The sequence below is a fragment of the Sarcophilus harrisii genome, chromosome 3 (genome assembly GCF_902635505.1).
Source record: "Sarcophilus harrisii chromosome 3, mSarHar1.11, whole genome shotgun sequence".
Lineage (NCBI taxonomy): Eukaryota > Metazoa > Chordata > Mammalia > Dasyuromorphia > Dasyuridae > Sarcophilus > Sarcophilus harrisii.
This window is the reverse complement of record NC_045428.1, coordinates 308,775,017-308,797,756: the sequence shown is the minus strand read 5'-3', so window position 1 is coordinate 308,797,756 and position 22,740 is coordinate 308,775,017. Positions and strand designations below refer to the sequence as shown.

Sequence of the window (22,740 nt, the reverse complement as noted above, 5' to 3'; positions counted from 1 at the left end):
AACACTACTATTTCCTACTAATACTCTTCTTATTGATGATATTAAAGTATTTGAATATAAGGATTGGTAAAGGGGCAGATAAGTTCACAAGTGTTGAGGGTCTCTTCTTGATCACTTTTTTCAGTATTAATAAATATTCATTTATTTAGGTTTTTTTATTTGTTTAAATTAAATAAGTTTATTTATTTTAATAAATAAAAAATAAATCATACACCACACACATACACACATAAAATGTGTGTATAAATAAAATAAAATTATAGACTTTAAAACCAAAGCAAGACAAATGTTATACACTTGTGAATTCATAAAAATCCTCCTTTTCTGTTCTTTCATACACACATTAAAGTCTGGCTTTTTTGTTTTTTGTTTTGTTTTTTGGTGTTTACATTCTGAGTAAAAATAAAAGAGGCAGCTAGAGCAGCACACTGGATAGAAGTCTGGGCCTGGACTAAGAAACACTCCTCTCCTTGAGTTCAAATCTGGCCTCAGATATTTACTAGCTGTGTGATCCTCCCTTAACCCTATTTGCCTCAGTTTCCCCATTTGTCAAATGAGCTGGAGAAGGAAATGGACAACTACTCCATTATCATTGCCAAGAAAACCCCGAATAGAGTCATGATGAGCTAACATGATTCAACTGCAAGAATAAAGCAAAGTTAATTTTTTTAAAGAGAACTTTAAAAAAAATTTTTTTATAACTTTTTATTAACAGAATATATGCATGGGTAATTTTTTACAGCATTATCCCTTGCACTCACTTCTGTTCCGACTTTTCCCTTCCCTCCCTCCATCCCCTCCCCTAGATGGCAGGCAGTCTTATACACGTTAAATATGTTATAGTATATTATAGATACAATATATGTGTGCAGAACTGAACAGTTCTCTTAACCCAGTTAGCACAAGGAGAATTGGATTCAGGAGGTAAAAATTACCCAGGATGAAAAACAAAAGATGCACACAGTTCACACTCATTTCCCAGTGTTCTCTGGGTGTAGCTGCTTCTGTCCATCATTGATCAACTGGAACTGAATTAGATCTTCTCTTTGTCAAAGAAATCCACTTCCATCATTATACATCCTCATACAGTATTGTTCTTGGAGTATATAATGATCTCCTGGTTCTTCTCATTTCACTTAGCATCAGTTCATGTAAGTCTCTCCAAGCCTCTCTGTATTCATCCTGCTGGTCATTTCTTACAGAACAATAATATTCCGTAACATTCATATACCACAATTTACCCAACCATTCTCCAACTGATGGGCATCCATTCATTTTCCAGTATCTGGCCACTAGAAACAGGGCTGCCACAAACATTTTGGCACATACAAGTCCCTTTCCCTTCTTTAGTATCTCTTTGGGGTATAAGCCCAGTAGAAACACTGCTGGGTCAAAGGGTATGCACAGTTTGATAACTTTTTGGGCATAATTCCAGATTGCTCTCCAGAATGGTTGGATTCGTTTACAACTCCACCAACAATGTATCAGTGTCCCAGTTTTCCTGCATCCCCTCCAACGTTCATCATTATTTTTTCCTGTTTCTTAGCCAATCTGATAGGTGTGTAGTGGTATCTTAGAGTTGTCTTAATTTGCATTTCTCTGATCAATAATGATTTGGAGCACTCTTTCATATGAGTGGAAATAGTTTCAATTTCATCATCTGAAAATTGTTCCTATCCTTTGATCATTTATCAATTGGAGAATGGTTAAGCAAAGTTAATTTTTAAAATTCTTATGGAATAGCCAGGTGATAAGCAGTGAGTACTAGCTGTACAGTCTGCAACTGAATAGGACCAGTGTGTTGCGAGATGGATGCTGAGGCTTAGCCAGAATAAATCAGAACTTGTGTTCCAAGCTGGTGGGAAGAAGGAACATCGCAGGCTCAGGCAGTGAGGTGCCTTTTCTTATGTCATGTGTGGAATAGAGAGAGATAAAGTGAAGAACTTACAGGAATATATGAATTCTTTTTCTGTATTTTATTTTAATTATTTCTCTGTTTCCCCTATGACCTGTATAATATGTACAGGCTCATATTGCTTGAGCCTTGGCCAGCTAAAAACATATTTACTTAACCTGAGCTGATAACATTTATTGATATTTGACATTTATCGATATTTAGTCTATTAGCTGGTCCACTGTCTGCTTGATTAAGCCTGAAGGCCTGATTTTCTGTTTCCTAGAAATCAGGAGATTTTGGGGAAACAGAAACTTTCCATTCCAATCTCTCCAAATAGCAACAACAATAAGATGCCTCCTCCTCCCCTTCTCAATGCTCTCTTACTTGTGGTGTAATCTCTTGTATAAAAGCTGTGTATCTTAACTACTTCTTTAGCCCTCCTACCAAGAGCTTTCTCTTTCTTTTCTCATGATGGGACGGCTCATCCTCTGGAGGTTTTTCAATAAACAGCTTTTCTGCTTTTCACTGAATAATCTCTGAGTAGTCATTTTGGGTAAGGGTCTTTTACATCCCTCACAGCCAGATATAAGAATATGTGGTCCAGTGGGAAAACTGGACGATTAACTTTTTTTTCCCAACCTTGGTCCCACATATGTATGCCAGGATACATGGAAACATAAGGAATAGAGAATGGGTTATACATTGGTGGGAGAAGTACACCTTGTGCTGTGGCGACTTCTGCCCTTTGAATGGGGGACATGAGTTGGGAATTTTATATTTTTGTCAGTGACTCCTCAAGAAGGTGATTAGAATAGCTGGGATCCTGTTTGCTGGAAATTGAGGCAAGTCTGTCTGGGATGCCGAGTCCCGTAGAACCATGCAGGTGTGGCAGAGGAGGGCGGCCTCCTGGAGTCACATAATCTGCCAGAGACTCACTGACACCGAGACGTGGGAGAGTGGTATGGGAGTGAAGGGGTTAAAAAGCAGGGAAGGAGGCAGAAAGCAGCAGGAGCCTGGGCAGCCCAAGGACAAATCATTTGATAACAGTTGCTGGCTGAGGGAGAGTGTGAGAACTGTCCTCCCGTGCCTTCCCCCAGCTTATTTAGTAGAAAATGTAATTAATGGTGAGTGTAAGGACTGATTGCTGGTTATCTAGGGCTAAGGCTTCCCGGTGATGGGAAGTTGGAGACAAAGGGCGTCTTGGAAAAATGAATTAGAGAAATTTCTAAGGAAGAATGGGAAGATGAGCTCCAAGTGGGAGTAGGGAGCTGCAGGACAATACCTAGCACCTTAGCCCCTCACAGGTGGTCCTGAGGCAGGGGTTCAGGAACTGGAGCAGCAGCAGGGAGAGCAACAGGGGAGTTGTGCAGCAAGACAAAGGCCTCGGAATGTTTGGGAAGAGTGTGCAGGGTCCAAATGTTCTGGATCTTAAGAACACTATGGCTAAAGCACACACTTCCATTAAATAGAGTTTTCTAACTAGCCATGGATGATCTATTTATCATCAAGGTGGGCCAATGTTGCCACATGGGCAGAGGTCATACTATCAGATAGGGGAAGGGCCAAAGACTCAATGTTTTTAGGACATGTATAGTGTCTCACACACTCCAGTCCCAGAAGCAGCTTTCACTGGGAGAGAGACAGGAAGCCTCTTGAAGGAGCAAATATGGTCATTTTCCTCACAACTGCCCACTGTTTATCCCAACCCAGGATGAGAGGGATTCTAGTCATGGGAAAAAAGAGCACTCTAAATGAATAGCCTCTCAGAGGTATCTAATTGGCTTTTATAAAAATCACTTTAAACCTCTGTTTTAAATATGTTCTGTCAGTTTGGATTTGAAACCGGAAAGGCTGTTTAAAGAAAAAAAAAAGAAAAGGTAGCCAGACCAGAATGTAGAAGCAAGTACAGGTTGCTAAGGGAACAACAGAATGGAGAGTAGGAAAATGAAATGCATTCACAAAAGCAAAACACACTTTAGGATGAACATAAGGACTGGAGTGCAATTTTTATTACATTTCGAGGTCAATATTTAATTTGAACACAATAACTGGAATTAAAGAAGTAAAAAAAAAGGATCATATTATTTGATACACAAATGCTCACTATACAAAAAACTGTCCAGCAATATATACTTTTCAGATTAAAAAAAATTAAACTGTTTTGCAAATAGGTATTGATTAGGCAGTTCTATAGTCCTTAATGAGATATCACCCTATTTTCCCAGTTTCTGAAATAGAAGCCAAAAGTTTCTTAGATGTGAAATAAAGAAAACTGGAATTTTAACATATTCCTTCTTTTTACCTTGATGAGGCACAAAATATCAGCTACACCAAATTTACTCTGCTAATGACCAATCACTGAAGCATCAAGATATCAGGATCAAAAACCTTAAGATCATTTGCAGGGAAGCACAGCCTTCTGTGGTTGGTCTGTGGCACCTTGCAAACATCCACGCAGCTCCTTTGTGGCCTGCTTTGAAGAAATCACTTATAGTTTTCTGAAGAAGGCAATGGCACGGTATGGAGCAGCGGAGTAAGGCACACAAAATATTCTTTTAGATTTAATAAACTTAGCAACTCTAACTTACAAATGGCTTTCAAGCCAAATCCGGGTCCGGCTTTGTCCAAAGCCAGAAAAAGGAATGTCAGGTGCCGCTCTCCCACCCCGAGGCCCCGGGAGCCGATCCCTCGGCCGGCCGGCTCAGAGGGGTATGTTGGCGTGCTTCTTCCAGGGCCCGGACTGCTGCTTGCTCGCTAACACATCTAGGTCGCGGCAGATGCGCGCGCGAGTCACCGAAGGCTGGATGATGTCATCCACAAACCCTGTTTAAAACAGAGAAGGAAACGGACGTTATTTTCACCCCAGTTTGGTCCAAGCGCCATGGAATAACTAAGACCGGGACAAGTGACAGCACAAGGCTCCTGCTGTTCGGCTCAGCCTCGTTAACCACGAGTCTGGAGGCTGCCGGGAAGCAGCCACTCCCTGCCCACCCGGGGGCAAAGCGGCCAAGGGCCCGTGCCCTCGCTTACAAGGCCGGTGGAAGCACAGGCCTCCCCAGTATTTCCGACTTATCCTTTAAGCTCGCAGGCCGGGCGTGGTCTTCCTGTGTTAGGCAGTGGGGAGTCATTTACACGGGATCCCATTTACGCATTAAGATTAATCTAGAACTGACACGCGGAGGATTCTGGGAAGGTGGCAGAGGAGCTGGGTAATTTTCCTGCTCTCCCCATTTCCCCACAAATAGGAACAATTTTGTCCCTCGGAGAGAACACAGCCTGGGGAAAAATCAGGAAGCCTTGGGGCAGAGGAGCGCCCTCCAAGTACTGCGGAGAAGATCTGAGGAATCACCGGCGGGCCATTAACCCCAGAGACTCCCGTCTGGAGCTCTGAGCCCTGGAGGCTGAGTGACCTCGGCTGCTGGGGATCCGGCGGGCCGCTGAGAACCTGAGAACGCGGCCAGAAGGGACTGGCACCGGGTGGGGCAGAAGCAGCGGGGCAGGGACGCTGCGGGCACCTGCAGGGGCGGGAACGCTTGGTTTGGTCAGATCGAGAGCGGAAGGGAAGTTTGAGGAACCCTCCCCCTACACCACAATTAAAAAATGAACCGGCAAAGAAGAACCCCATCAATGAGACATATAATGAGAACAGGGAAGACCGGGATTCACCTTCAGAGTAGGACACCTGAGTAACAAAGCTTCTACCCCAAAGGGTAACATGAAATGGCTCCCTGCCCAGAGAGAATTTATAGAACTCAAAAAAAATTCAAAAACAGAAAAACAAGAAGAAAAAAAAAAGTTTACCAACTAGGAAAAGAGGTACAGAGTCTTAAAGATGAAAATAACTTTTTGAAAATTAGAATTGGGCAAGGGGAAGCCAGTTAAGCGATAAAGAGACCAAGAAATAACAAAGCATTATTAAAAATGAGAAAACTGGCCAGAACGGAACATAAGAAAAAACAACAGATCTGAAGAACAGATCAAGAAGAGAAAATATAAGAATAATTGGACTGCCTGAAAGTTGTGACCAAAAAGAGAAACTTGACAAATAGTGCAGGAAACAATCCAAGAAATCGTCCTGTAATGATAGAACATGAGGGAAAAATATTAGTAGAAAAAAATCCATCAATCACTATTCTCAAAGAGATCCTGTGTGTTTTCCACACAGGAATATTACTGCCAAATTTTGAAACTCCCAGATCAAAGAGAAAATTGTGCAGGAAAGAAGAAAAAAATTTGAAATATGGTGGAGCTACAATTAGACTTGTATAAGACTCATCTGCAGCTACAATAAAAGATCATAGGTCCTGGAATCACGCCTAATGACAATCAAAAGAACTAGGCCTGTGGTCAAAAATACCATATCCAGAAAAACTGTCTATAATCCTGAATGAAAAAAATGGACATTCAATGAACTTGCAGATTTTCAGGGCTTTCTATCAATCAAACCCGAGTTTAATAGAAAATTTAACATTTAAGAGCCAATATCAAAGTTCAATTTTAAGAAACTTGTTTAAACATAATTAAAATTGTTTAAACATAAACATATATAAACATAAACAAATTATCTAAGTTTATATATATATATATGTGTGTATATATATATACCCACATACATGTATGTATATACCCACATACATGTATGTATATAAGATTTGCATCAACAATAGGGTAGCTCAAAAAAAAATTAAAAAAAAAACAATAGGGTAGCTCAAAAGAAAGATCGGCAATTAAGATAAAAATGACAATCATGTTATCACACAAAGGAAGTTCAAAAGAATAGACACAGTGGTATTAGAGGGAGTAGGAGGGCTGGTAGTTCTGAAAACCTCCTCAAATCGGGAATGGATTCAATAGGCAATGCTACACATATACCATGAAGGGCACAGTACCCTTCAAAATCTATAAAAAAAAATAAGGGGGAAGGGAGAGGCAGATGGGGAAGCAAAGGGTGAGGGAAGAAGACAAAGAGGGATCCTTGGGTGGGGGAGGTTAAGTAATAGCAAGGCAAGTTATGGAGCAGAACTTAAAGAGGTAACAGAAATAGGAAAGATGTGTATATGTGGGGTGGGTATGATTGTGAGTGTGTATATATATATATATATATATATATATATATATATATATATATATGAAAAATAAATATATCTTTTCTTAAATATAGCTTGTTGGGAGTGGTGAAAGGGATAAAAGGGGGAAAAAATGAAATGAATAAAATAAGGTGTGCAGCAGAGAACCAAAGAACAATTTACAAGAAAATAAAGAATGGTCATTCATGAATATAATTTCTTCTAAAAATATATATACTTTCTTATTCTGATAATTTGTTGTTATATATTTTGAATCCTCCCTGATATGTTGCTACACACATGACAATGTTCTCTTTTGTTTTGCTTTATTTTGTTTTGTATTTCTTTTCCATTCCCCTTTTTTTCCTTATTCTGTTTTTTCTAATAAATACTTCCAAAATATATGAATAGAAAATTAAAAAAAAAAAAAAGAAATGACATGAAAGATACACTCGAGAGTGGAGTACAGAAGTCAGAATTCTTAGGTTATAATAGTGGTCCAGGTGGGAACAGTGAGAAACTATATACGCTCTTTTCACAATGGAAGAGAGAAAGGATGGAAATGGGAAATATTACAGGGGATGAATCAAAAGGACATGACAGCTGGATGTAGCAGTGTGATGGAGAGGTCATATGGAGATTTCAAGAAGATTGTCAATGGCATCATTGACAGAAATGGCAAAGTCCAAAGAAGGAGCAAATCTGGGTTAGGGGTAAACTCTGGAGCTTGGGAGATTTACAGCAAAATCTTCAGAGCAGCACTTCTGTAGTAGTAAAAAACTGGAAACAAAATGGTGCCACCATTTTGGGGGGAATGGCAAGACAAATTATGATATATAAATATAATAGAATCTTCCTAATTAAACAAATAAACAACACATCAAAGCTTATTAGTCCAATTGCTTAAGGGATTAGATGATAATATATGATAATTACTAATAATGCAATAATTATATAATAGATGGTAGTTTGCAAAAGACAAGATTTAAAGCCAGACCCTCAAGACTCCAAATCCATCCCTCTTTCCACCACACTTGTCTCCACATGACAATTATGAGGACTTCAAAAAAACAGAGAAAAACTTATATGACTGATACGGAACCAAGAGAACAATATACAAAGACTACAAATGATATAATTGTACATACAGAGAAATCAGATGCAGGATAATGATCTATCTTGGTTCCTGAGGGCCAATGATGATACACTTTTTCTTTGCTCTCAGTAGGAGAGATGATGGATTTATGGGTATGGGATGTTGCATATGCTGTCATGTGACCAATGTGTCAGCTTAATATTTTATTTATTAATATTAAATATTAATATTCAATATACAAAGGAGGATCTCTAGGAGTGGTTATTGGCAACTGACAGTGGTATAAAAACAAAAAATAATCAATAAGATATATATGAATAAATCTCAGAAAAAACAGGTCAGCACTAGAACTTTTGTTTTATGTATATATATGGTTAATGGTGCATCTGATACTGTATGAGTGGTGGAAATGTCAAGGGATGGAATGTAGAGAGAGAAAAGAAAAAGAGCTGAGATCAAATCCTTGAGGGCCCTTGAATAGCCAGAAAAAAAAGGCAAAGAGGCTCCGAAGGAACAGAGAAGTAGGAGGGGAACCAGACAATGGCATTATTTCTGCAGCCAAAGGAGACAGATGAATCCCCAAGGAAAGGGTGATCAACAATGTCAAAAAACTCAAGAAGAGAAAACTGACTTAAAAAAAATAGTTCCATCCAATTTGGAGACGAGGACAAGCAAGATCTGTCCGAAAACAATCCAAGTCTACTCTAGCAACATATTTCTGTCAGAAGACACTCAGCTTCCTTCGAGGCCAGAGCCCCGATTTCCCCACCTGGGGGAGAAGGGGGAGGAAGCAGGGCAAGATTCGGCCTCTGGGCCAGCGACCACCCTACCTCTCACGGCCGCAGGGAAGGGATTGGCAAACTTCTCCACGTACTCTGCCTGGGCGGCTTCCACATTTTCTTTTCCTTTGAAGATGATCTCAACCGCACCCTGTAACGGGACAGACCGTGATCAAAACACGCGGACGCATTAAATGCCCCCCAGAACTGCGGCGGACCTTCGGGGAACCTCGCTCGGGCTTCTGGCGCCATCAGAGGTCGAGCTTAAATTTTAACCGCATCATGCTCGATCTGGAAACATCTCAAAAAAGGTTAACTTTTTTTTGGGGAGGGGGGTGCAGCGGGGGGATTGGCTTTTTTTTTTTTCCCCAACAAGGGACAAGAGAAAAAAAGCTGAGATCAAAACCTTGGGGGCTTTGACCCCCCCAGGGATCCAGGATGCGCGTTCGCAATGCACTCCTGACCCCCTCCTGATTGGCCCCCACAGTCTGACCCCACAGATTGGCCACAGCGGGCCGAGGAGCGCCTGAAGGCCCGTTCTGTGAGAACTGCTCTAGGTGCGGAGTGACAGGACAAAGGTGGGCTAATTCTCCGTCTTTGAGGGGTCAGACTGGGAAACAGGGAGACAGGGCGGAAGGCTTTCACATTTCCTCAGCTTATCTTTCTCCCTTTTTGCACTTTTATCAGTAGTCGTAATGCTGTGCCTCATGTTTACTTTTTCTCATTATTCTATAAGGGACAGTGGGTGAGGAGGGGCGACGCCTCGCCGTCCTCAGCCCCCCGGGGTGTTAGCACAACGCTAAGCATCCGGGGAATGCTCCGCGGTCACTCGTGGGACACACAAACCTAAGAAGCCGAGGCCCTGACCTTTGCCCCCATCACTGCGATCTCAGCCGTCGGCCAGGCATAGTTGACGTCACCGCGTAAGTGCTTGGAGCTCATCACGTCATAGGCGCCACCGTAAGCCTGAAAGGGAGCACGCAGAGCATCATTAGCGACCCTGATCCGCGGTTGTGATAATGCAGGAAACCAACCAATGCACGGGGAAAACAGAAGGGACGGTCACTCTGGCAGCCCCGGCCAGCCCCGGCCCTCCTCCGGGACCCTTTCTCCGCTGCTTCCCTGCTCGTGTCCAGCATCTTTTCCAGTCCCCTTAAGTGTCGCAGTGCGACTCACTGGAGTATATTTGTAGGAGGGAATACTGATCTCTTGATGTTTTCCAGATAACCAATAGGCTTGGGCCAGGGGAGAGTGTAATGCATTTGGAATACTGGGTTTGAAACTCAGCTTTGGCGCTTAAAAACCTCTCCGACTTAGGTTTGTCACTGTTCTTCCTCGAACCCCAGCTTCTTCATCTGCAAGGTGAGACGGGTTTAGACAGTCCCTGGAGCTCTTCCAGCTCAAAATCTATACCCTCTTGATTAGCTCCTAACTACTAAATTAGGCCCTGCTTCTAAGGGGGCATCAGTGAAATGAAACTTTGTTTCTTATCTTACCTTCCTTGTGATTACAGTGATTTTGGGCACAGTGGCTTCTGCAAATGCATAAAGTAGTTTTGCTCCATGTCGGATGATGCCCCCATACTCCTGAGCGGTACCTAAGACAAAATAATTCAAAACCTCTCAGCCTATATAAAGCATTTTGCCCAATCATGGATTGGAGTAATAAAACAATGGGGGAGGAGCAACTCCCACTCTTGTATCTTTCCCAAACATCCCCCCAAATGACAGAAATGAACATGTTTCACAGCACTAAAAACAGTGAGCACACACAGTTTATCCAGTCAATTTTTCTGGTAGATAATTTATTCTAGTCCAAAAAGTTACAAAAAGACTGAGAATTTAAATTGTTCTTCCTCCCTTCTTTACAAGGATGGGAAACTATGGGTGTGGAACACGCATATGATATAACTCAAGTGGAAAACTGCTTAGTTTTTTTGAACTGCTTTTCTTTCTCTTTCTTTTTAATTTTTGTTGTAATGGATAGCACACATAGTGTAAGGGTTGGGGGAGGGCTCTGTTTGGAAAGAAAAAACAAAAGAAATGAATAAAATTTTTAAAAATCCAAAGTCTAGTGTTTCTAATAAATTTCCAAAAAAAAAAAAATAGCTTTGCCCAATATGATCCTCATTTTACCTGCACACTGCTGAGGGGTGGGCAGGAAGGGGATGGGATATAGAAATGAACCCAAGAGAAAACACCTCCCCACTGATTATTACTGACCATCAGTTATACCTACCAGGCAAAAAGCCAGGCACATCAACAAAAGTGATCAGTGGTATATTGAAAGCATCACAAAATCGGACAAAACGAGCACCTTTCACAGAAGAATTAATATCCAAACACCCTAATGAAAGAGACAAAAAATACAATGATGTTAAGCAACTATCCTGAACTCTTTACATATCAATTCCTTAACAATTCTTTGTCTTGAGAAATAACAAATAAATAGTAATTATGCTTTAAGAGGTCACCATACTTATTTTAAAGTTTACTTATGGGAAATATTAGTATCTCTTCCACTCCAGTACTGCTCTAGTGCTCCAGTACAGTTCGAATGTCTCCTTGGTGCTTTGGGCACCAAAGGGACAGCCTGTTTTGCTCCATGCACTGTCCGAGGAACAGCCCCTTACTGTTTGAGTAGGCTCAGCCATGACAACTCGTGACACTGTTTACTGGAGAACTTGCCATCTGTAGTGGCAGAGGGAGCATCTACACATGAAATCACTGATATCTGAAATACTAAAATATTTCATGAAACAAAGGAATATTTTCATAAATCAAGCAACTGGAACAATGTATTGGAGACAACAACACAGATTTGATTATACAAAGCAAAAAGAGATCTGCACAATAAAAAGTGTTTCCTCTAAAATGAAAAAGAAATGTATTGGAAAAATAGTTGCAATAAATATATCAAGTCTGGACATCCAAAGTCTATAAGGAATTGATGCCTATCTATAAGCCTATAAAGCAATGATAAAAGGATATGAATAGACAATTTTCAAAGGAGAAAAGGCTAATATTTAAACTCATTAATAAGAGGAAAAATGCAAACCAAGGGCACAGGAAGAGATAACTTTATGTCCACTACAATGGCAAAAATATTTATAAATAATATAACATTTGCAGGGGAGTGGGGGAAAAGATACAATCAGCTAGGTGATGCAGTGGATAAAGTTCTGGGCCTATAGGTGGGAAGATTCAAGGGCAAATCCAGCCTCAGACACATACTGATCCTGGGCAAATCAGTTACCCTTTATTTATCTCAATTCTTCATCTGTAAAACAAAGATACATTCCACTACCTTTGCCAAGAAAATCCCACAAACAAGTCCATGAAAAGTCTGACATGAATGAATGACTGACAACAGTAACAATAACAACAAGGGACAAAAGATACTATACTATACCCTCCTGGGACATTAGATGAGTACAAACATTTTAGATAATAATATGGCACTGTCAGTAACCAATGATCCTGTGATTCCATTGCTAGAACTTCATTTTAAAAACATAACAAAAGGGGGAAAAAAGATTTACTTGTACAAGAACATTCAGAGCTACATTATTTGCAAAAGCAAAGAAAGTGGAAATAAATTATACATTCAACAACTGAAGAATGGTGAATAATATAACATATTAATGTAACAATATTATTGCATCTTAAAAGTAATGACTACAAAGAAAAGATTTTAAAGAACAACTGAATGAAGTAATGTAAAACAAGATTAGCATCACCAGAATGGCATATTTTATTTAAAACAAAACAAAACAAAACAAACAAAAACTCCAGAGCCAAAGAGAGGAAAACTTCATAAAGGCTTAGAAATGAAAACAGTGTAAATGAAATTTTGTATGCCAGTTGGCAGTTAATTCATTTAACTCTACTTCATAAAATACTAAGGGTTTTAGGTAGGTTTTTATTCCTCAAATAGTTTGCATATGTGTTTTTTTTTGCAATATTTAATTTATTAAATTTTTTTAAGTAAACAAAAATGAATATAGGGAAACATGAAACCATCAAAACATTTATCCAAAGTCACAAAGTCATTATGTGGGGAAATGGGAGAAAATGAGAATGCATTTAACTTACACGTTGTCTAACTCTGAATGTCACAAACAAGGGACTTGTCTTCTTGTCTGATTGATTACTTTTTAAAGAGAATTTACACAGAATCCAGGCAGAAGTTTGCTATATTTTATATAGAGAGAAGCTAAACCAAGAGGAGAGAAGAATTTTCCATTTCTACCTAATACATCAATAGCCAACATACAAACATGATTTCAATTGAAGCTTTGATTCTACCCATCCCAAAAAACATTCACATTGACAAATGAGGTGGTTCTTTCTTAGCCAACATATTATTAATGACTTAAATGAAGAGAGAGATGGCAAGCTCATTAAACTTTGGGACAAAAAGGCAGGGAAAAGAGGCAGATGTCAAAATCAGGATGCAAACTGAGATTAATAGGTGTGATAATGGGTACACATACACATTAAAAATATATACATGTGCATGCAAGTATATAATGCATGTAGACACACATATACACATCAGACACTATATATCTGCACTGTGTATTGTATGTGTGTGTATATGTATATACCTATACAGAACTTTTAAAAACTTGAAATCACTCTAATTATTAGTTTTTATCCTCCAAATCACCTAACACACTATACGATAGCAAAGTAGGCACTCAGATGTCTGTTGATTATGATGTGAGGAAAAAAAAATCACACATGGTAACTGCAATTTAAAATGTAGTAGAATATGTCAAATCTCTCATCTCACTCTCTAGACCCAATGAAAAGAGAAAGAGGAGCAACTAGAAAGTGACTGATTTCAAAACCAAACCAATGTTTTAAAGGTCCTATTTAAAAAAAAAATAGAAGTATGCCAAAAGTGCCCTCGGATTTACCCTTATGGCCCGTATGCACCAGCAGTCCAGGCTACTTGACCATGACCAAGGTCACTAGCCCCTGGTTAGGTCATCTGTGCACATGGAGCATATTAGGTAACAACAGTTATGGTACATGAAGCAAGATATTTAAATTAAAACTAAAAAGACTTAGAAATTTCCAAAAGAAAGTAGGGAAACATCTTAATTGGGAAATTATAGGAACATAAAATTATAAAACATAAAAAGAAGGGACTTAAGAGTCATTTAACCCAAGGCTTTCATGAGACAAATGAAGAGCAAAGGCCCTGAGAAAAATCACACAGAGCCACAAAATGGCCGTGTTAGGATGCAAAGGCTTTCTTTCCGCTGGCAGACCTGGCCCAGATGGGATTGTCCTGAGGGGCAGAGTCAGGCCGCTGCGGAGAAAGCGCGGTGAAGGAGCAAGAACCAAGAGGAGGGAAAGCAAGTCCTAAGCTTCTATGTAAAGGGACTTGGACAAAACCTAAGCAAGGCTTGTTTTTGTAATGCAGGAGGCCAGCACCGGGTTTCCCATCAAGGAATCATGAAAAGGAGTCATTAAGTAGCCGAACCACGGACCTGGGAAATATGAAAAAGCTCCTTAAGATGGGAATTGCTCACGTGTTTGTGGGGACCAAAAGCATGAAATGGTTCAGGGATCGCCTGAACCGAGGCCTTGGCAACCGCTCCGAATGACAATGTGTAGGCAAAGCCGCATTCTGAAAAAGGAGGGGGAAGATGGCAGAAGAGGGGCCACGGCTGCACACAAACCCCAGGAGACTTTGGGCGGGGAGCGCGGGATGTTAAGTGTAAAAGGCCTAAAGGGGAGAGAAACTGCCAATGTAGGGACATCAAGAGGGCCCGATGGACCTGCCAGAGGAGAGAAGAGGGATGCTGCGGACTTAGTTGAGCTCAACAAGTGACAACAGTTCAACAAAATTCTTTCCTAGCTGTTCCCACAGGACTATCCAAAAATCAGACAAGTTCACGCTCTCTTTGGACCTGGCCAATAGACCCACTCTAAACAGAGGAGAATTTTTTGTTCAAATAACAAGGGGAATGAGAAAAGAAGGGTCTTTGGCTCTGCACTGGTTGTGTGGACATGCTCAAAAGGAAATACACATTTAAAAATGCAACGTAAACCCAACAAAAGTGGAACTCTAGTGGGCAAGTCCAATTATAAGCAGATATTTGACAACAGGAGCAACATTTCACAGTTTTATCATTGTTATACGGCAGATCTGTGTTCAGGAATCTGCAGGATTTACAGGTCCAATCTGGAAAGCAACCAGTGAGAGGAACCTCCTACCTGATGCTACTTTGGGCTGGTTGCCTACAATCCCAACAGTCTTTCCATTCATCCTGGCGAAGCCAATAATGATGTTCTTGGCATAATTGGGCATTATCTCAAAAAATTCTCTCTCATCAACAATCTGCAAAAAGGAATGAAAACTAGTCACAAAGGGAAGACAAACACCAAGCCACAAAAGTAGACTGCCACATATTTATTGCTGTTTGTTGTTCAGTTATTCCCTCGTGTCCAATTCTTCATAACCCCTGGGACTATACTCCTGGATAGTTTGCCAATTCTCTCTCTAGTGGATTAAGCCAAACAGGATTGGGGCTTGCTCGGGCTCACAGAGCTTGCCAGTGCCTGATGGATGGGAACTCAGGTCTTCCCAACTCCAAGCCCAGTCCTATGGTCCCTGAGCCACTCCTCGGCCTCAGACAGTTAGAGCTGCGCATGGGTAAGTGCTTACTGTAATGGAGAGTCCCCAACAAGCTTTCACCTATCCTGAGTGCTGCATGGTAGGCAGGCTATATCAGACAAGATCTCACATTTCCAGACTCTAATCGCTTCTTAGCTCCCTACCCCTGGATCCAGAGTTGGAAAGGGAGAAGAAAGAAGAGGCTGAGTTGGGTTGCCTGACTGGCTAGTTCCTTGGTCTCTCGTGGGACAACTTCTATTACTACTCACAAAGGTCATTTGTCTTTCCTTCCTAAACAGGACCATAATATCAGAAAGGCAATGCCATGACATATAAGTGAATTGGATTAAAATAAGGGAGGGCTGTGCAGGGTTACCTGCTTCACTTTCCCCTCCAAAGCCATTTGGGTACAGTGGCCAAATATAGGTCAGGACAACTGGAAGATGGCCTTGGATGCAGTGGGAAACTTTGGTCTTTTTTCTTTTAAAAAAATTATATTTAATATTTTTATTTTCTCCAGTTATGTATAAAACAGTTTCATTTTCATTTTTATTTTGTTGCTGAGACAATTGGGGTTAAGTGACTTGCTTAGGGTCATACAGCTAAATTTTTTACATTTTTTTAAAACTTTTGTGTTCCAGATTCTCTCCCTTCCTCCCCATCTACACTCTCTATTAAGAAGGCACATATCCAGAGGGAAAAGGATCAATATGTGCAAAAATGTTTATAGTGTCTCTTTTTGTGGTGACAAAGAATTAGAAGATGAGTAGATACCCATTAATTGGAGAGTGACTGAATAAGTTATAGTATGTGAAAATAAAGGAATATTATTGTTCAATAAAAAAAAAAATGATGAACAGACTGATTTTAGAAAGGCCTAGAAAGATTTACATGAACTGATGCTGAATGAAACAAGTAGAACCAGGAAAACAGTGAATACAGCAACAGTAAGATATGATGATCAACTATGATAGACTTGGTTCTTCTCAGTGGTTCAGTGATCCAAAGCAATCCCAATAAATTTTGGATGAAAAATGTCATTCACATCCAGAAGGAAAACTATGCAGCCTGAATGTAAATCAACACATGATATGCTCATTTTTTTTCTTCTATTTTTTTCTCATGGCCTTTTTCCCTTTTGTTCTGATTTTTCTCTCTCAACATGATTCACATGGAAATATGTAAAAAATGAATGTACATGTACAACAAAAAAGTTATTTTATATTTAACTAGGAAATTTTTTTTAATTACCAAGAAGGCACATGTGAAGTTATGCAAAACATTTTCATAAGTCATGTTGTGAAAAAAATATACATCTCTCCCCCCCAAAAAACCCCAACAACACAAAAAAAGTTTAAAAAATATATATAGTATGCTTCAATCTGAATTCAGAAAGAACTAATTATTTTTCTGGATATGGAAAAAACATTTTTCATCATAAGTCCTTCATCACAAAGTAATCATGGATCATTGTATTGCTGAGAATATCAAAGTCATTCACAAATAGCTTACCCTCTCACAACATTATTATTACTTTGTACATTTCACTTTGCTTGAGTTCATAGAGGGCTTGCCAGGTTTTTCTGAGAGCATCCTGCTCATCACTTCCCACAAATTATAATGACATACACAATTTATTCTACTATTTCTCAGTTTCCATTTGCTCAATTCTAAGTTTTAAAAAATTATTTTCCTCAGAGAGTTTTTGTACCTTCTTTCCCATTTGGTCAATTTTGCTTTTTAAGGCAAACATGAACTTTTTATATTCCCTTTGCATCACTGTCATTTTTCTTCCTCCACCTCTCTGACTTGATTTTCAAAATCATTTTTGAGCTCTTCCATGGCCTGAGATCAATTCTTATTTTTCTCAGAGACTTTGAATGTATCTTCTTCTTAAGGTGTATTTTGATCTTCCTTATGACCATAGTAACTTTCTAATCAGAATCTTTTTCTGTTGTTTCTGTTGGCCTTTAATTCTGTTAAAGTAGGGCTCGGCTTCCAGGATGGAGGATATAATAACCCAAGTTTCAGGGGTTTTATGCAGCTGTTTTCAGAGATCTTTCTAGGGACCTGCCCTGGAACCGTGAGGGGGGGGGCCCTCACTCCATGGTGGCTGTAAGATTTAGGGTGCTAAAGCAACAGAGTCTTTCTCCAAGGCTGCTAAAGAGACCTCCTGGAGCTGGAGCCTCTGCCATGGCCAGCTTGTGGTTTCCCCTTCAGCCTGTTCGAGACAAACTTTTCCTGCTGAACTTCCAAGTCATCTTTGGTGTCTCTGGGCTGAGAGGTCTGGAAATGGCCAGTGCTGCCCATCATCTAAGGCCCCAAGGTGCATCCCTGGTACAGGCCAGGCTGGGGCCGGGGCTGCACGGTGGACTCCCCTCCTGGTGCCACAGACCTTTCCTGCTGACTTTCTAGGGTGCCTTCAGCTGCAGAATTGTCCGGCTCCATCTTTTTGAGTGTTCTGAAGCTCTAAAATTTGTTTACAGTTATTATTTACAGGAATTTGGAGCGATTTGGGGGAAGAGCACCAGGAGTCCCTGCCTTTACTCCTTGGCTCTGCCCGAGCCCGACTGTGGCTTTTTAGAGCTAGGGTCTTTTGATTGAAGTAACACCTATTTTGTGCGTAAGGCTAGAAAAGAAATGAGATGGAGAACGGCCTCTTTTACTGTTTAAGGGGAAAAAACAAACAAACAAACAAAAAACCCCAACAACTTGGGTGGAGAAGACCTGCAGGGTTTCTGCCAAAGCCCGAACAATTGTTATTTAGTTCCCTCTGAGTTACTGGAGCCCAAATATTGACCCGGGGCCTATGATTGACCAATCAATGAGGGCCCGAGTGATGGGGATTTAAGGCCGTAATCTCCCAAAACTTCAAGATATTTTGCGCGGTTTCAGTAATCAAAATTGATATTCCTTGGGCAGAGGACCTACAGTTAAGGACACGGCACCCTGTGCGGACCAAGAGGCAGCTCCTTCTCCTGCTGAGGTTTGTGCTTCCTTCTCTAGAGGGCCACCCCAGGCAGGCGAGGCCCTGGCGGGCACGGCACGGGAAATGTCTCCGGCTCTCAGTGACCGGCCAACAAGAGGCCTAGGCAGGACAAACGTCGGAGCCGCTGGACCCAAAGGCCTAGAAGTTATCATCTGGACCAGCGATAGCATCTTAGAGAGGAAAGCATCCTCTAAGGAGAACAAACGGCTCAATCCATAACCGGGCGGGAATGAGACCACTCCGGGGCCCTGCCAGGCGATGGGCCAGTCTCTGGGATAACTTCCAGCTGGTACGGAGCAAGAACTCTGGCCAGTCCGCCATGCTGCTCTACCTACGGAGGCAGCCAGATCTCTGCCTTCGCTTCTTCGCCTGTCTGGTCTTGGGAGTGTGTTCTCTCCTGGGTCCCTCCCTCTCCTAACTCCCCAGACTCTGCCTTGACTTCCCTTCCCCTCTTCCCTGCAATGTAAAAACCAAGGACACCAGAATGTGGTTCCTTCCGCCGTGCTTAGAATTTGGCCCCGTGAGCCATTTCATTTAATAAATGGCACCCTCTGTGGCTGTGACAAAGGTCTCGTGGGATCTTCCCGTCTTGAACCACTCACTCTCCCACTTGGCACTTTAATATACCTCTCCAGATGGTACCACAATCCGCACGGCTTCGTCACGGTGACGAGGGGAGGAAGACTACGCCGATTTACCACACGGCCCTTGGGAAGCCCAGATATTCCTGCGAGGCGCTCTCAGGAATCACCTACTACTGGGTGCCTGACTGCTTCGGGACCCCGAACACTGGATAGGGAGCGCAGGCTTTGAGAACGGGACCTGGGAACCTCACACTCCCCCAGTAGGGGAATTAAAGCTGACTTGGGTACACTTTGAAAGATCAGGAGGCCCTTCAATGGGGATCTCCCTACCACTCAAAGCCATTCATTATACATATGAATAGCTCTATTTGTTAGAAAATATTCCATATAACTTTTACCAAATGCTGCTAAAATGCACCTAGCATCTTTTCCATGTAATTAATGGCCCTTTAAATACTTAAAAGAGAGCTCTCCTATGCCTCCTAAACTTTTCCCAGCCAAATATTCCCAATTCAGAAAGATGTAAACATGTTCAAAGTACGAGATTTTTTTTGTTTTGTTTTGTCTTTGTGCCCTTAGCACTCACCACAGTGTCTTGCACATAACAAGTACTTATCTAATAACTTGTTTGTTGAAACAGTTCCTGATCCTCATATGATGTTATAGTTCATCATTTTGCCTCTTCCTATCCTCTGACTGGGAAATAGTTCTTGTTCTTATCTATAGGAATCATTCATTATATGTCTTGGATAGAGGACATTTGTCATAGAAACTTTCTATAAAGACTGTTTCCTAGTAGAGTATATCTCCCTTTAATTAATTTTGTTTTTGCAGAAATTTTAATTTTATTACACAAAACTTTATCTTCTTACCTTCTATAAGCCAGTCTAACCCTTGTTTGGTTAAAACTTCTTTTATTCATAGTTATGGAGGGTTTTTCCTTCCTTCATTCTCTAATCTGTGATAAGTTTAAACCATGTAACCAAGCTTATCTTGGTTTATGAACCTGAATGATGATTTATCTTAACCTAATTCCTTCCAGTTTCCCCAGCAGTTTTTGTCAAATAGAGTACCTCATTCAAATAATACAAGGTCAACCCAAGATCTTTAGGCTGACCAAACATTAGACTACAAGATTGGTTTATTTCTGTATGTTTTACACTTAATTTATTCTGCCGATTTAAAAAAATCTTTTTTTCAAACTACTTTCTAAAAGGTTTGATGGTTTATTGTCATGGCATTATCATTTGAGATCTGGTACTGTTAGGCCCTCCTCCTTCCAAATTTTATTCATTTTTTTCTTTTGATATTTTTGACCTTTCATTCCAGATAAATTTCATCATTATTTTTTCTAATTCCATAAACTAACTTTTTCGTAGGCGGCTATACATTGTATAAGGAGATTAATTTACATAGTTAACAATTCATTAGCAATGAATATTTCTTCAATCATTTAGATCTATTTCTATAAAGTGTTTTGTACTTGTATTCATTAATATGATTCCTTTTTATGTTTGTAGAAAGACTTCCAAATATATACATTAGTAGTGATTTTTAATTAAATTTCTTTTTATAACTTTACTCAATTTATTGTTTCAATTAATGTTTAGTTGTCTCTTTTGATTTCTCAAGATAGATCCTATCATCTGAAGATGATTTTGGTTTTGTTTCTTCTTTGTCTGTTCTATTTGAACTCAGATTTTCTTGACTAGTGCTATATCCACCAAGTCACCTAGCCTCCTGGTATGAAGTTGTTTAAATAATCTAGCTCTTTGGTTAATTTGAGTATTTTTTATTTTTGTAAACATTCATTTCATCTAAGTTAGCATATGTTGGCATATAACTAAGCAAAAATGTGAATTCCATTTCTCATTTTTTTAAATGAAATTTTCTGATTTTTTTTCTTCATATGCCAATTCTTCAGGATAAAATTATTTAATCTAAATTTTAATCTTGTCTTAGAAGGATCTTTATTGAATATAATTTTTATTGCACTGCCAATAAAGGAAATATTTAATATGTATGGGTTTTTTTGCATTTTATGAAATTTTTGTGCCTTAAAACATGGTCAATTTTTGTAAAGATGTCATACACAGATAAGAAATATGTATCTTTCTGTTTCGAATTAATAGTCATCAAATAACTACCATATCCTACTTTTTTAAAAAACCTATTCACGGCCTTATCTTCTTTCTCATTTAGCTTTGTTAGAGTTGCCTACCTTTGAAGGGGATATATTGAGATCCTCCATTATTCTAGTTTTCTGGTTTGTTTCTTTTTATAATTCCACTCAATTTTTTTTTGAAAGACTTTGATGCTATGCCAATTAGTGCTTATATTAAAAGTATTGACATTAGTTTATTTCCTATGGTGCCTGAAGCATAGTTTCTCTGTTAAATCTCACAATAGTGTCTATTTTAATTCTCTAACTATTTTTACTTTTATTTTTATTTCTCTGCTTAATATCAAGATTTTTTATTTTAGGATCTTTTCCAAGAAATGACTGGTGAAGTCTTTCTATTTCCATTTTGTCCTCTGGTTTTAGTAGATCTGGACAGTCTTTGCATATGACTTAAATATATAACATACAGGTTTTTATTTCATCATGATTTTTAGGGATTTTGATGATTGTCATATTTTCTCTCCTTAACCAAGTTTTCTAAATCAGATGTTTTTGATAGAATATACTTTAATATTTTTCTGGTCTCCCCCCAAGTCAATCTTTTGATTTTATTTTAATATTTATGTTTTCATGATAAATGTATAAATATGTACAGAATTGCACAAGTTTAACATATATTATATTGTTTACTGTCTAAGGGAGAGGGTAAGGAGAAGGGAGGGAGAAAAATTTGGATCACAAGGCATTGCAAGAGTGAATGTTGAAAACTAATTTTGCATGTATTTTGAAAATTATTATGAAAAAAATTGTTTTCATAGAGTTGATGCTTTCTATTTGGCCTACTCTAGTTTTCAAAGTGTCCAGTTCTTGGATATGGTTTACCATATTCTAAAATATTTATTATACTTCTTTTTTTCCCTAGTCCTCATTTCATTTAAAGACAGAAAAGGAAAACAAAAACATAGTCATATGTCCGGCAGAATATTTTACTTTAATTCTATTCCTTAATTTGCTTTTACTTGCTATTGCTTAACTCCCCGCATCGATCCCTCCTTATCTTTTCTTCCCATTTTTTCCTTCCCTCTTTATCCTATTCCCATTAATCTACACACATTATCACACTCCTGTTAACTCTTCTGTACTCCACTATTTCCTTCTCTCCTTATTTTTTTTATAGATTTTGTAGGGTGCTATATATACCCTTCAAGCTATGTTTATGTATTGTTCCCTATTTAACCTATTCCCAATGTGAATGTTTTCAGAACTACCAATCCTCCTCTCCCTCTAATGCCTTGTCTCTTCTTCCTTTGTAACTCATCTATATAATTATTATTTTTATCTTTTCTTAGAAAACTTGCTTTTTAGAATTGGATTACACTCAACTCTGTCCCAATCTTTCTTTTGAGCTACCCAATTACTGATGATAATCTTAAATATATGATAAATATTTCCATGTAAAAAACATAAATGATGTATCAATGTTAAATTCCTTGAAATTAATCTTTGATATTGCCTCTTATATGCTAAATTTTCTATTAAGTTCAGATTTTATTGAGACAAATTCCTGAAAATTT

At 39.3% G+C, this 22,740-nt stretch overlaps 1 protein-coding gene across 2 annotated transcripts in view; it reads right to left on the bottom strand.

Moving 5' to 3' along the window:
• Positions 1–3,871: 3,871 nt before the first annotated feature.
• PCCB (propionyl-CoA carboxylase subunit beta) overlaps positions 3,872–22,740 on the bottom strand; it is a 58,936-nt gene continuing 40,067 nt past the window's right edge. The window contains exons 10-15 of one of the 2 annotated variants that reach the window (XM_003766418.4): positions 15,072–15,195; positions 11,077–11,184; positions 10,335–10,435; positions 9,706–9,804; positions 8,890–8,989; positions 3,872–4,720 (exon numbers count right to left, since the gene is read on the bottom strand). In XM_003766418.4, the coding sequence (XP_003766466.1) occupies positions 4,599–4,720; positions 8,890–8,989; positions 9,706–9,804; positions 10,335–10,435; positions 11,077–11,184; positions 15,072–15,195 (654 nt within the window). In that variant the 3' untranslated portion in view covers positions 3,872–4,598. Of the gene's footprint in view, positions 4,721–8,889; positions 8,990–9,684; positions 9,805–10,334; positions 10,436–11,076; positions 11,185–15,071; positions 15,196–22,740 lie in introns of those variants that run through there. The other variant, XM_031959782.1, reaches the window with a different exon arrangement.